Source organism: Sciurus carolinensis, chromosome 1 (assembly GCF_902686445.1).
Source record: "Sciurus carolinensis chromosome 1, mSciCar1.2, whole genome shotgun sequence".
NCBI classification, from domain to species: Eukaryota; Metazoa; Chordata; class Mammalia; order Rodentia; family Sciuridae; genus Sciurus; species Sciurus carolinensis.
The window spans coordinates 200657626-200672730 of record NC_062213.1 but is presented as its reverse complement, the minus strand read 5'-3'; the positions used below and the strand labels follow the sequence as shown (position 1 = coordinate 200672730).

The window sequence follows — 15105 nt, the reverse complement described above, 5'->3', positions numbered from 1 at the left end:
TAAATCTCCTCTCTGCTCTTCGTCGCTGTGTCACCCTGGGCACATGGTTGTACCTCTCTGGGCTGCAGTTTCCTCATCTGCAACATGGTGGCAGGTGATCAGCCTCACAGGACTGAGGGATGGTGTGCAGCAGGTATTGCATGACAGCAGGTACCCAAGGCCAGTCTTAGGGGAGTGATACACAAGGCCCTGCATTTCCCATTCTCTGTCCCCACCCCTCAATTGACCTGGGGTGTGGGGCCAGATTCCCCGCAGCAGGGCCCTGCCCCTCAGCTGTCCCAGGGCCCAGCAGAGGGGGCAGGGCCTGGGGCTACAGTCCCCTTAGACTCTGTAGCTGTCAGTGAGATGGGAGGGAAGGCCAGGGCAAGGACCCAGGATGTCCCCCTGCTCCTTAGGCCTAGCAGGGCTGAGCCCTTAACCCCCAGCCAGCCCCACCCACAGGCTTCTGAGCTCACTAAGGGACATGCTGCAGGTCCGGGAGCATTGCAGCTTGTCCTGGAAGCTCCCTGCTCCTGGGGAGGGATGTGGGTGACTTGAGAGGAGTGAAAGTGCCGGAGGGAGGAGGCTGTCCTCTAGGCTGTGCTCTGGGAAGGAGATACAGGGCTGTGGCGCCCCGCCCTGCAAATGTTAGGTTATTGCATGGTGGGGGGGGGACGGACCGGGGATTGAACCCAGGGGCACATGACCATTGAGCCACGTCCCCAGCCCTATTTTGTATTTATTTAGAGACAGGGTCTCACTGAGTTGCTTAGTGCCTTGCTGTTGCTGAGGCTGGCTTTGAACTTGCAATCCTCCTACCTCAGCCTCCCGAGTCACTGGAATTACAGGCGTGCGCCACCACACCTGGCTAGGTCATTGTATTTTATTTTGCTTTTCTTGCAGTGCTGGGGATCAAACCCAGGGCCTCACACATGCAAGGCAGGCTCTGCCACTGAGCTAGAGCCCAGCCCAGGATGCTATATGCTTCAGATGTGCAAAAAAAAAAAAAAAAAAAAAAAAGATGTGAGGGACACCCACGTGCAAACTTTCAGCCACACTGACCTCCATCCTGCTCTCTGAACAACCAGAAGTATTTATCTCTTCATCTCCACTGTTCCCTTGAGTGGAGAGCAGAGCCAGGCAACCCCTTAGGGGAAATGATTCTAATTTCTTCCCCAGACCAAGGAAGCCCACAGCCCACCAGTGGCCGCCTTGGATGCTGAAGACACGGCGGTGGATCGTGGAGTTCAACTCCTCCCTATCCCCACAGAGTTCCCTGTCCTGGGTCTCCCAGGACCCAGCTTGGGTACTTGTCTATTATTCCTCCAGGAAGGACCAAATTCCTGCCTTGGGTTTCAACAGAGAACTCCATTTTTGAACCCCTTCTAACAATGGGGCTTAACATTCACAGAGCTCTAGAAACACGTAGGACATTTGTTCCTGAGAAAAAGGACTCCGGCTTCGGCTACTCCCCATGCATGAGATTGAAGCCCGGGTAGAAAGGTTAAAGCATGTATCCTAGAAGGTTGCGTAGCAGACACACAAGTGACATCAAACAGGCAAATATTTTTCAGGACGAGCAATAAAGAGCATTAACCATAAAATAAGATTGTCAAATTATACTTCATTAAAACTATCTGTTCATCAAAAGACTCCAGGAGCTGGGTGCAGCGGTGCACGCCTGGAATCCCAGAAGCTCAAAGGGCTGAAGCAGGAGGATTGCAAGTTCGAGGCCAGCCTCAACAACTTAGTGAGCGCCTATCTCAAAATCAAAATGAAATGGGCTGGAGATAGATCTTAGCAGTAGAGTGCCCTGGGTTCCACCCCTAGCAACAGAAAGAGAAAAACAAACATAGTATCTGAGGTGGTTTGGTTACTGGAAACTCAGGCCTTGTACCTGAGCCCCACTCAGAAGCCTAACCAGCAGGGCTGAACACCCCTGGGTTCAATCCCAAGTGTCAAAAAAATTTTAAAAAAGTCCGTGAAGAAATGGGAAGGCAAGGTAGAGAGTGAAAGAACTTCCAATGGGTGTATTCAACAAAGGGCTTGTACCTAGAATACATAAAGAGCTCCCAGCTTCAATAAGAAAGACTGGCAAATTGCTTTTTGAAAATAACTAGCATACCAAAAAAAGGGTCTCAAGAAAGAGTATTTAAATGGTTAACACGGTTGTGGGTGGAGCTCATGGGTAGAGTTTGCCCAGCATGTGCAAAGCTTTGGGTTCTATCCCCAACCCTGAAAAAAAAAAAAAAAAAAAAAGGCTAATAAACATAGGAAAAGATGTTCAATGATGTTACTTGTCAGAGAAATGCAAATTAAAAACACAACGAGATGGCTGCACATTAACCAAACTGAGTAAAGTTTTAAAAACCAACACCACCAAGCCCTCCAAGGGTTGTAGAAGTTAAGTGCCTGCGGTTCCAGTACTTTAGAAAAGTGAATGGAAACTGTCAGAGCTGAGCACACACAGCCGGATGCGGTGGCGCGTGCCCATAATCCAGGCAACTCAGGAGGCTGAGGCAGGAGGATCACACGTTTGAGGCCATCCTGGGCAACTTAGCAAGATTCTGTCTCAAAATGAAAAAGATAAAGGGGTGGAGAGGTAGGTCAGTGGTAAAGTGGCCCTGGGTTCAGTCCCCAGTACCGTCAAACAGAACGAAACAAAAAATGTTGAATTAAAGAAGCCGAGTACAAGTTCAAAAGCAAGACAGAACTGAACGATCATGGGTATAGCGGTCAGGTTAGTGGGTTTCGGTCCAGAAGGGCACAAGGTGTGTGCGGGGCGGGGGGCACGGTCCTGCCTGCTCCTCTGGGTGCCCGCTGTGTTCGCCTGTCCGTGGGATCTGTGCCTTTCTCTGTGGCTGTGTTGACGTCAATCCATACTCTTTTGCTCTGGGGGTTGAACCCAGGACCTTGCACGGGCTAGGCAAGCGCTTTACCTCTGAACGACACCCTCAGCCCTTAATCGACAAGTTCACTAGAAATTTATACTGAGACCCGGTGTGAGGCAGCCCTGTTATTTCCAGGGAGGGAGTCATGGGGCTCTGGGTCCAAAGGGGCCAAGAGAATTTGCCGGAGGTTGTCTGTGAGTGTGGCGGGTGGGGAGAGCAGGAGACCCCCGGAGCCGGGCCTGGTCCAGAGTTGCCATCACCCCCAGAAGCAGCAGGTGGACCCCAGGCCTCCTGGGCCTGGAGGGAGCATGGACGCCTGGGACCTGCCTGGCCTCACCCGCTTCTCTAACCCTCTAGGATGGACACCTCCAGGCCTCCTGTGCCAGAGCCTCCAACCGCTACTACGACAAGGCTTCCAGAGCATGTTGCTACCGCTGCCCCCCAGGTGAGTGGCGGTGCTGGGGGGGACAGGGGCATCTGGGTCTTCAGGCTGAACCTCTGGGGGGAGATGGGCGCTGCCCATCCTGGCATTACTGCTCCAGTTTCTGAGGGCCGCACCTAGTGCCACAGAATCCGGCCTCTTCTGGAGGCTGGGCTGGTGGGATCAGACTGGATCTGTCGCTGTTGCAAGGAAACGGATCCCCCTGGGGCGTGCGGGGAGCTTTGTTGTTCGTTTAAGCTGCCCCCCTGCACGTCCCCACGGATACGCTACCTGAGACCCTGCGTGCTTTGCGCGGTCCCTTGTCAGTCCCTATTGCCCATGAGGCTCCTGGGGCACAGCAAGGTTCAGCAACTGCCCAGGGCAGGGGCAGGGTGGAGCCATCTGGGCTGGGCTGGACTCCTAAACCTAGAGTCTGGACTGTCACCATTCCCGTGACTGTGCCTCCTTTCTGGGGTCTGGAAGCCCCTGTGGTTCTGGTCTGCTCCCGCCCAGGGTGACCTGGACTACAACTTACTAGGGGCACACAGCTTGCTTGACCAGAGCTGGCTTTCTGGAATGCTCACCCAGGTCGGTGGTAGATGTTCAGGAAATCCTTCTGGAACGTTCTCCAAATGATACTCAGGCCTAGGAGGTGAGCAACTAGAACAGGGTCACCAGGCATTGGTCCCCTGTAGTTATTATCAAAAGTCCCGAGGCACAAGGGGTGGGCTCAAAGGGGTGGCGAAGTCGCAGTGTGGTCTCCGACCTCCGGGAACAGGAGGGGGAGGCCTTGGTCATGACCGAGGAGGGTGGGAGGAAGTCTCTGTTGTGACTCCTTCATCAGGAACCTGTGAGCAGGCAGGACCCTGGCAGTGGGCGAGTGTTGTCTGGAGGGCTTCCTGAGCCAGGAGGTGGGGCTCTGTGCCCACCCTTGACTGTCTCAGCCGTCTGCCTGGAGGGTGACCACAGGCTGTGACAGGCAGGTAGGTGGCAGAGGGGATGTGTCCAGAGCTGGGCGAGAACCCGGACCTGGGGCCTCTTAACGTTCCCCATGAGATCTGGACCCAGCATGCGCGTCGCCTCCAGACGGAGAAAAGTGTTTGGGGAGAGAACTCGAGACTCTCTGTCTCTAAAGACTCGAAGTCGTTACCACAGGTGGAAAGTGGGACTTTGTCGACCTTCCTTGCTGTATTTCATGGTTTCGTGCTGATTTTGGATGGTGTCAGTGGGCCTCCGTGCGGGGCAGAGCTGGGAGCTCAGTGCTGAGGGGGCCCCGCCTGCCGTCTGCCTGCCCACCTTACTGGTCTGCAGCTCGGGCTGCAGGCGGGAGGCGTGAACCAGGTGTTTTCCTCTGAGGGCTGGCGGGGCTGGATCAAGGCCTCAGCAGGACTTGGTTTCTGGTGAGGACCCTCTTCCTGCCTTGCGGTCAGCTGCCTGCTGGTACTGGGGAGGCCTCTCTCTGTCTCTTCTCCTCCCCCTCTTCCTATGAGGCCACCAGTCCTATGTGATCAGGGCTCTGCCCTTAACGACCTCATTTAACTCTGATTACGTCCTGAAATCTGTCTCCAAATACAGTTGCAGTGAAGGTTAGGGTTCAGTCCCTCCCATTATCCTCCCACTGCCCTCTGCCCACCTGGGCAGCCTGCAAGTGTCTTATAATGAGGCCACCACTCCCCTTCCCAGTCCTTACTCCAGGACCTGCCCAGGGCTGTTTCCAAGCCTCTGGGCCTTGGGACGTGCCGCCCTCTGCTGCAATCCCCGCGTCCTTCTCGCCAGCCCAGTGCTGGGGGGCCGGCTCCACACGCTTCCCCTCAGCCCCTCTTGTTGGTGTTTGCACCCTTGCCCTCCCTTAGGGTCGATGTGACCTTCCCGGGAACCCACCATCCCAGCCTCAGGAGAAGAGCTCCTTCCACCCTCCTGTGCCCTTGATCCCAGCCTTGACGGGGAGCATGGAGAGGGCTGACGTCCTTGTCCCAGGCTCCCTCCACTTGGAAGCTGTGACTTAGGAAGGGGTCTCCTCCTGCCGGGTCCCCTCTCCTAGGCCGGGTCCTGAGGGTGGCGCCCCACCCCCAGCCTAGGGTGGGCGGGGCATTTTGCTGGAGTTTTGTTGACCCCGCGCTTCTGGGCAAGTCACAGAGGAATGACAAAAGCCCCACAAAAACCCCTCCCTCCGTCTTCTGGGGAAATTTCTGACATTTGCTCTGCCCTCTGCAACCAGCCGTGCGGCTGTGCTCGTGGGCGGCCGGTGGAGGGAGGAGGGAGACCTGTGTGATGGCGGGCGAGTTGGCCTTCCCTCCCTGCGAGGCCTTCTCAGTCCTCAGACAGCACTCCCAGCCCTCTGCTCGCACACCCCTGTGCCAGGGAACTCACTCCCCTCACCCGGTGGGCGCGCAGTGCCGCCTTTCATGGGAGCTTGCACGCGGCCACGTCCTGCAACGCCCGAGCTCTTCCCCCGCTTCTGTGGCCCTGAGTTGCTGCTCTTGGGGGACTGAAGAGCCCTGGGGGCCTGTGCAGGCCCGTCGTGTTCCGCGCTGTGATACTGGACCCCCTCCCTGTTGCTCCAGGACCCTCTCCCTGCAGAAAGCCCTGCCTGGATTTTTCCAAACATTCTGCAGGCCGCACAACTTGGACCGGGCAGTATCCTCTCCCCTCCCAGGAGCTGCGTCTGTCCAGGGCCGGAGAGGAGGAGGAGGAGGCCTTACGGGGCCTCTCTGACTCCAGCTGCCCTTGGCGAAACCTGCCTGCCCCCCTGGCGTGACAACTACTGCCTGGCGGACCCCTCGGTACTCCCTGTCATCTCCCACTCCAGGTCCCTCCGAGGGGGCTGGGCTCCCTCTCGTCCTGGGCACTTTGGTCCAGCAGAGCGGCGACCGCCAGCCCCTCTGCCCATCCGTGCTTGGGCCGCTCCTCTTCACTGTGGCCCTGGCTCCAGACCAGCTCCAATGTTTGCTGTTGCTCTGGACTCTGCCGTTCACTTTCCACTCTCCTGACCCTCATACCTGTCAGGACTATTTGTCATTTGTCACCCTGCAGGGGTAGCACCTAGTAGTTACTCATGAAATTTTTGAATGCATGAAAGAAAGACTATGGCTGTGTCCCCGGCACGCTCTTCTGTGACAGCCCACCCAGGGTCCAAGCTTCCATTGTCCCCCAGCACCTTCTGCTGCCGAAGTCAGACCTGCCACTCTCTTCTGCTCATCCCCTGCACTGTTCCTTCCAGTCTTGTCTTTATTTCAGCCTGAAAAATCCTCCAGGGCTTTCTGTGTAGGAAGAGGTGTATATGGGTAGAGGAAGGAGGGGCGGGGTGGCCAGCGCAGCTGCAGGCAGGTAGACGAGGTGACGTATTCATGTGTATCTGGTAACGTCACAGGGAGGTGTGCTGGGCTGGAGCTCAGAGGAGAGGGGTTGGAATCCCAGAATCAGGAAAAGAACCTAGATGGCTAATCTGCAACCACCCACCCACCCGTGCATTCACCCAACCATCCATCTAGCATTCGCTCACTCATGGACCCACCTGTCCAGCCATCCGTCCATCTACCCAACCACCCAACCATACACCTATCAGTCCATCCCTTCACCCACTCATCTATCCAGCCACCTACCCGTCTATCCTTCCATTCACTCATCCATCTACCTATCTGCCCACCCGTTCATCCATCTACTTATCCATCTATCCATATGTTTTAGTCAACTTTTTCGTTGCTATGACTAAAAGGATCTGACCAGCACAATTGTAAAGGAGGAAAGGTTTCTTTGAGGGCTCATGGTTTCAGAGGTGTTAGTCCACAGAAGGCTGGCTCCATTCCTTAGGGTGAGGCAGAACATCATGGCGGAAGAGTGTGGCAGAGGGAAGCAGCTCATATCATCAGGAAGCAGAGAGAGAGAGAGAGACTCCACAGTCCAGATACAAAATATATACCCCAAAGCCATGCTCCCAATGGCCACCTCCTCCAGCCATACCCTACCACTTCAGTTACCACTCAGTTAATCCCTATCAGGGGATTAAATCACTGATTGGGTTAAGAGTTTTCCAACCCAATCATTTCTCCTCTGAACCTTCTTGCATTGTCTCACACATGAGCTTTTGGGGGACACCTCATATTCAAACCATAACACCATCCAGCCATCATCCATCCATCCATCCATCCATCCACCCACCCACCTATCCACCCACCCATCCATCCACTCGCAGTTCCATTCACTCATCCATCCACCCATCTACCCATCTACTCATGCATCCATCCATCTACCTCTCTACCCATGCATCCATCCATCTACTTATCCATCCATCCATCCACTTATCCATCTATATATCCATCTATCCATCTACTCACCAATCCATTTACCCATCCACCCACCCACCCACCTATTCGTCCATCCATCTATCCAGCCAGCCAGCCATGTGTTCTGAGCATTTGCTCTCTACCAGGTACCCCCATGTGGAGGCAGACCCTCACAGGCTCAATCTCAATAAGGCAGGTATTAGAGTAGGTGTGAATCTTTTTTTGTTTGTAAGAAAGGGGGGGGCCTCAAAGTTTGAGTTCTCCAGAAATGGGCTCTTATAGGCTGAATTGTGGCCCCCCAACAAATTCACATGTTGAAGCCCCAGTACCTCCAAGGTGACTATTTGGAGAGAGGATCTTTCAAGAGGTGATTAGAGCGAGATGAAGTCACTAGGGTGGCCCTAATCCAATATGCCTGTGTTCTTATAAGAAGAGGAGATGGACACACACACACAAGATCCCTTGAGGACACAGGGCGAAGACAGACGCTCATGAGCCAAAGACAGACACTTCCAAGGGAACCAGCCTGCCGAGCCTTGGTCCTGGGCTTCTGACCCCCAGAGCTGTGACAATCAATTTCTGTTGTTCCGTAAGAACCAAGTCTGTGGCGCTGTGCCTTAGTCCACTTTCAGTTGTGACGGCTGAATTCTACGCACTGGGTGGTCTGTGAATAGAGGTGCGTGGGCCGCGGTGCTGGAGGCGGGAAGTGCAGGTGGCGCCGCATCTGGGAACCGTCTGGTTGTGTGATCACATGGCGGAGGGCGTGGCGTGGCGAGAGGGCAAGCCTTCTGTCTCCAGCCTCTGCCTCTGCTGATAGAGCCACTAATGCCATCGTGGGCTCATGGCTTCATCTAACCTTAACCACAAGGGCCTCCTCCAAACGCTACTGGCCTATGAACTTGGGGATCAAGTTTCCAACACATAAACTTTGGACAGACACGGGGTTGGGGTAACCCTAGCAAGTTAACACAGACTGTGAGACAGCGACTCAGGACGAGTAGTTTTTGGGGGGCGTGACCCTTGGAAACGCCGACTGGGGAGCAGAGAGGTGACATGGGGAGAGAAGGCTGCCAATCTAGGTGTGTTATCAAGCCCCTTACTGGGACGAGCACCTGGGGCTCAGTCCCATGGGGGACTCTGGGGGCCGGTGTGGAAGCGTCTCAGTCGTCCCTCCTGAGGGCAGTGGAGCTGACCACCCATCACTGGGAGAGGGTTGCTCCTGGTGCTGGACCCCTGGCAGGTGCTGGCAGAGCAGACTAGGGTTGGAGAAGCCCTCTGCCACAGAGACCCCCATGTCCACCGTAGGGCTGAGCAGCAGAGGGTGGAGAGCCTAACGGGCAGCGGGGGCGGGGCAGCATCTGTGGCAGGGGGACTTGAAGGACACAGGGCTGAGTCGAAGAGCCCACGCTTGCCTCTGAGAGCTTGGAAGCAGGACCCTGAATGGGCAGTTCCTCGCTTCCTCTCCCGCCTGCCCCTCCCGCCCCCACCTCCTCCAACAGCCTGCCTTAGTCTGTTTTGCGTTGCCATGACAACGGACTCTCTCAGGTCCCGGAGGTTGGAAGGTCCAAGATCGAGGTGCCGGCAGTGGCAATGGCCTTCTGTGCTGTCCCATGGTGGAAGGCGAGAGGGTGACATTGATCCCCAACGGTGACATGGATCCAGTCTCAAGGGCAGAGCCCCATGGTCTGGTCACCTCCGACGTTCCCCCTCTTGACCTTTGTGCTGGGGACTGAGCTTCCAACACCAGCTCGAGCTTGGGGCCACATCCACGCCCAGCCCCACCGGGTCCCTTCTGTCTGTGACAGTGGCCTGCACAGTGGCCTGCCCTGCCCCCCTGCCCTCGGCCAAGCTGGCCTGGCCACAGCCCCTCCCCAGCCTGCGGGTCTCTTTCAGGCCCAAGTCCAAAGCACAAGAAGAAAGCACCCAGGGGCTCAGATGAACCCCAGCAGCCGCCTGTGCTCTGGTTACTCAAGGCCCTGGACCACTTTTGGGGTGGGAGGGGGACAGGGAGTCATTGTCCCTGAAGGGCAGCCTGTGGGCTGGGAAGAACTTCCAAACAAGTCCACTGGGGCAGCTGGCAGATCCCGGGCAAGGCTACTAGGAGCCTGGGAACAGCCCCGGGGGACCTGCCCTGTCTGGAGCAATCAGCGAGGCTTGCGGCTGGCAGCTGAGTGTCCTGAGATGAGCAGGAGCTGCCCAGGGCGGGGAGCCCGTGCTCGGGTGGGAGGGCACGGACATGCCAAGGCCTGGGGTGAGCAAGGCTGGGCTCCCCCAGCCGGGCTGGGGGTGGGGCGGGTCATTTGACCAAAGCACCAGCGATGAGGGAGCTGGAAGGCGGGGGCTGGCGCCCGACCCGGCAGGAGCAGCTGTCTGTGTGGGAGTTCTGGGGCCCAGGCCGACGGGGCTGGGTGGCTGAGGGCCCGGATGCTGAGCCAGAGATGAGAGACCATGACCGGAATGCCGGGGAGCTTCAGGAACACCTGGGAAGGCGGGAAAGCACTGATCAGACATTAGCTGATGGGGGCCGAGGCAGACCAGGGCTGGGACACTAGGGGACTGACTCTAAGGATACCTCAACTCTTGAGCCTTTCCTGTGTTGCTGCTGCTGACGAGTGACGCTCAGTCAGAAAGATCTATCCAGAAAACGAGAAAAGAATAGAAAGGAACTGCTCCCTCTGCTACAGCCCCAGGACACGACTGTTCTCTGCCCAGTCTGGCTTGGTCTGCCTCAGGGCCTTTGCATGACCAGTTCCCTCTGCCGGGAACACCCTGCCCCCAGCACTCTGCATGGCTGCCATCTTCCATCCTTCCGGTCTCTTGAGGTCTCTGCCCACACTCTCTGGAGCGCTTACTCCATCCCCTGCCTGTCTCGCTTGTCTTCAGTTTGCTCACTTCTTTCATTACTGCTTTGTCTCTCTCCCCCACTCCTGCGTGTCAGACTCAGGGAGTGGGCATTTCCTCTTCTTTGACTCCTAAGTTGGGACCTGGGATGTAGGTGGCGGTCAGTAAATGTGAGCTGAGTGAAAAAAAAATTATCCCTCTGCCAAATTTGCTACTCTGAACCCTCGAGTGTGTGTCCTGCAGCAGATGATTCCTGGCACTCACCTCAGGACAGCCTCTGGTGCTGTAGGGCGATTTTAAAGGGACCCAGAGAGGGCGTCTGGGTGGGGTCAGATGATCAGCAAAGTTCCTGAGGACACCACATTTCAGCCTGAGCTTCCTGGTGGATGGTGATGGCCACGGAGACAGAGGCTGCACAGGAAGCATGTGTGTTCGTTGGCTGGGGCTGTGGGAACAAAGTGTCACCCACGAGTGGCTTGAGCAACAGCCGCTTATTGCCTCAGAGTCCTGGAGGCTCGAAGTCCTGGAGCAAGGTACTTACTGGCAGGACCGTGCTGCCCCTGAAGGCCCCAGGCTCTGGCTCCTCCCTCGCGCCTGGTTAGTGTCTTGGCTTGTGACAGGCTCACTCCATCTTCTCACGGTCTTCTGCCTGTGCACATGTTTGTCTGTCTCTGTGTCCAAATTCCTCCTGCTCATGAGGACATCTGCCCACACTAGTGACCTCATTTTAACTTGAAAAACTCCGTTAAGGCCTTTTCTCCAAATACGGTCACATGCTGAGGCTCTGGGGCTTGGGTGTCCAGCCTGTCTTTTAGGAGGACACAGTTGTGCCCAGGGCAACATTCAGGACCTGAGGGTGCAAAGGAGAGGGTGCGAGGGATGAGCAGCGCACCCTGGTGCTGGACTAGGAGTTTGGTATCGTAGAACGAGGCCCAGGAATGCCAGGCCAGGAGTCTACCAATGAGGTTGGCAGAACTTGTGTTAACCAGGGTGACGTGCCAGGCTCTGTGATGGGAACTCGTGGGCGAGTGGAAACGGGGAGACCCCCCTGGAGAAGCTGACAGGCTTGCTGGGAATTTAGAATTAGTTCACAAGCCAGGTGCGGCGGCACATGCCTGCAGTCCCAATGTCTTGGGAGGCTGAGGCAGGAGGATCACAAGTTCAAGGGCAGCCTCGGCAACTTTGTCAGACCCTGAGCAACTCGATGAACCCTGTCTCTAAAAAAAATAGCAAAAGGGCTGGGGATGTGGCTCAGTGGTTCAGCAACCCTGGGTGCAATCCCTGGTATCAAAACAAACAAACAAAAACAAAAACAAGGATTAGTTCATAAATAAATGTGAGTTGGCAACCTCGTAAGGTGTAGGAGGGCGAGGCTGGTGGGTCTTTGATGGTTCTATCAGGGGGTCTCCAAGGCAGCGATGCTTCAGTGAGAACGAGAAGGCTGGGCAGGAATTACCAGGGGAGCAGAGCCAGGCCTGACTGGCTCCAAGGCCCAGGGGCAGGAGGGAGCATGTCCTCCCTGGGCGACAGGGAGATGCAGCTGTGGCTGAAGATGAGCGAGGAGGGGACGTGGGGCAGGACCTCGGGAGCCCTGGCTGGGGCCTGAGCATCTATACTGGGATCCACGAAAGCCTGAGAAAGCTTCATGCAGGGAGTGACTAGGTCAGACTTACATCTCAGAAACTACTGGGCCTCTACTGAGGTGCTCTGAGCTGGACAGTGACAGCCACCAGGCCACTGGTTTTGACAGAGGTTCTTGTGTGCTATTCCAGAGCAGGGGCTCTTACTCTGGGATGGACTTCCAAGGATCGATTTTAGGGGGCAGGGCACCTGAATGGGCTCACTTCTTTTAATTAGCCTCTAAAGTTCCCTTCTGAATTCCTTCTGTTAGGAAATTAGGCAGTAGATCCCAGTGGTGATGGTAGCTTTTTGGCCAAAATCACAGATATTCTCATTTTACAGTTGCTGCTGATATAAAGTATGGATCAGGCTCAACACCACCTTGAACTCTGGTAGTTATTATACCTTGTTCAATGAGTTTAGGAGAACCACGGATGTCCCTCCACCTTGTTGAGTGAAATGCTTTGAGAATCTTGTCAACACAGCCGGTTCCTTTGGAATGCTGCTGTTAGTTTATGCCTTGATGATTCTGTGCCGTGTCTGCAGAATTCTCCAGAATGGCTAGATCACAAGAAATGCAGAGAGCTCCTGGTCCAGATTATTTTTGTTATTGTAACTAAGAAGCCCAATTCTACTTAGACCCGAAGAAGATATGAGATAGAATGGGCCCAATAACAGAGAAGTCACAGGAGGCCCTAAAGTCAGGGGTTTGAATGATGCTTCCAGGAGTTCCCATCTCCCCAGCTCCAGCATCTGCCGTGCCCTGAGTTGCCACAGGCAGGTCCTGCCCACATTCGTGCCTGGGCTGCAGGGGCCGTGACCTGGCATCTCTGGGCTTCAATGGTCCCTTCAGACAAGAATCCAGTAGGGCAGGGAGGGTCTCTTTCCTGTGGGCTGGTCTGGGTCATGTGCTCAGGCTGAACCAATCACAGCGGTGAGGAGGAAGGAGTACTCTGATTGGCCTATTTGTGTCATGTGCCTTCCTGAACCAATGATATTGGCGGGAAGGATGATGGGACCCCATTGGTTGCCCATCCCAGAAGCAGCCATTGGAGGCAGGCGGATGGGGGTGGGGCAGGTCGGCAGGTACCTCTGTAGTCATCCAGGGCCACCGCACTCAGGGTCAGCTCGTGCAGAGTGCGAGGCAGGGGTTGCTGGGTGGTTCTCGTGCCTCTGGTCACCTGGTTAGGACCCTCGTGCTCTGCACCCGCCATGGCTGCTCCAGTCCCTGCAGAGAAACAGACCGCCTCTGAGGATGGAGACGGCCAGTGCACAGACAGTGCTGCCCGGGTGCCAGGGAGCCGCCACCCCGTGCACATTTGTCTCCAGGGCCTCACGAGACACGGGCCCAGCTCTTCCCCTCGCCGCGTGACTTTTCCTGCCTGCCAGGGGACCTTATCTGTGGCACGAGTTGCACTGATGTGTTTGGGGGTGTAGGGGAGCTGGGTGGGCTCCAGGGACCAGAGGTTGGGCTGGTTAAAGCCTTCGCCAGGGCGGCCTGGCCTGGAACTTCTCTGCATCTTTCCCCAGGACAGTCCCCAGTGAAGACGCGGCCGTGCCCGCAGGGTCCTGCTGACTGCAGGAAGCGGTGTGACCACGACTACTACCTGAGTGCGTCTAACCGCTGCATGGCCTGTGTGAGCTGCTTGGGAGGTAAGGACCTGGCTCTCCCCGGGGGGTCCTCCCCGGGGCGGGAAGGACCTCAGAGGAGCATCTGGGAAGCGAAGAACCTGGGAGGTGGGAGCATCAGGATTGGTGTGTGGACTCTAATCGCCACCTTGCGCCTCAGTTTACCTCTTGGAGTCAGCAATGACCCTTTGCATGCGTACTTTGCAGAGAGACTGAGCATGTTCCCGGAAGGGGAGAGTCACATTCATAGAGTTTAATCTTCACAGCTGCCCTGGGGAGGGTCCTCTTCCTGTCCCTGCTTTGTGGTGAGGGATCTGAGGATTAGCGGGCGAAGGGCTTTTCAAAGCTGCAAAACTCCAGGAAGATGGGAAAACTGAGGTCTGAGCTGGTGGCCTGGCACCAGGAGCTGTGTCCTTTCTTTTCAATAAGCATTTTTATTAACTTCTTATTAAGGTTAGAAAATGTGGTCTGGTGTTCATTTTTTTCTTGTATCAGTTTCTCTGGAAGGCAGGATGGGGAATTTGTTGAGATCTTGTGACCTAATAGATAATCACATTTAAAAAAAAGTGTTCTGTGTGTGTGTGTGTTTAAATGTGTATCCTGTTTGTTAAATACAAAGTTCTCTAGCTATCTATTAGATCAAGCTTATTCATTGTTATTTAAATAATATGTATTCTTACTCTCTTTTCACCTTTGCGTGTTGATTTCTGAGACATGTTAAAATCTTAGCTTCCCGTATGCTCACACATCCGTCAGGTCTCCTGGTTTTGCTTCATATATGTCAAAGCTATGTTATTAGGCACATAAATGTTCATGAACATTGTTTTTCTGGTGAGTTGAATCTCTTGTCCACATAAAATATACCTCTTTGTTCCCTTAATCCCACTACTGTTTGGTATTAATATTGCTGTTCCTTCTTTCTTTATAGACATTAACATTTATCTTTACTTTTTTATTTTCCAGTGCTGGGGATTGAACCCAGGGGCACTTTACTGTTAACTTATATCCCCAGTCTTTTTTATTTATTTAAAAAAATTTTTGAGACTTGGTCTTGCTAAGTTGCTGAGGCTAGCCTCAAACTTGTGATCCTTCTGCCTCAGCCTCCTGAGTTCCTGGGTTTGCAGACATGTGCCACTGTACCTGACCACCTTTATATTTCTAAATGTAATGACTGCAGCATATGAAGTGAAAGTTATACACATTTGTTTTAAGACATTCATACACTGCAGAAGAGCATAAGGAAAAAACCAAGGCTGCCCTCCCCAGTCCTCCATCTGTGAGGACCTTGTGTTATCACTGGGTAACTGACCTGTCTCTGTACCCCTCCTAAGAGAGGAGGATGGGTAGCTAGTGGCCAGACAGACTGTAGACACAGAGAAAGAAGGCATTTTAAGAGAATGGCAGCATATTGTTCATGACATTAAAATTATTACATTTAATT

General features: G+C 54.7%; 1 protein-coding gene across 2 annotated transcripts in view; it reads left to right on the top strand.

The window, feature by feature from the left end:
* Positions 1 to 15105, top strand: part of Tnfrsf8 (TNF receptor superfamily member 8) — a 61802-nt gene that overhangs the window by 14132 nt on the left and 32565 nt on the right. For both annotated transcript variants that reach the window (XM_047564017.1, XM_047564015.1), the window contains exons 2-3: positions 3228 to 3315; positions 13566 to 13688. In XM_047564017.1, the coding sequence (XP_047419973.1) occupies positions 3228 to 3315; positions 13566 to 13688 (211 nt within the window). The remainder of the gene's footprint in view (positions 1 to 3227; positions 3316 to 13565; positions 13689 to 15105) is intronic.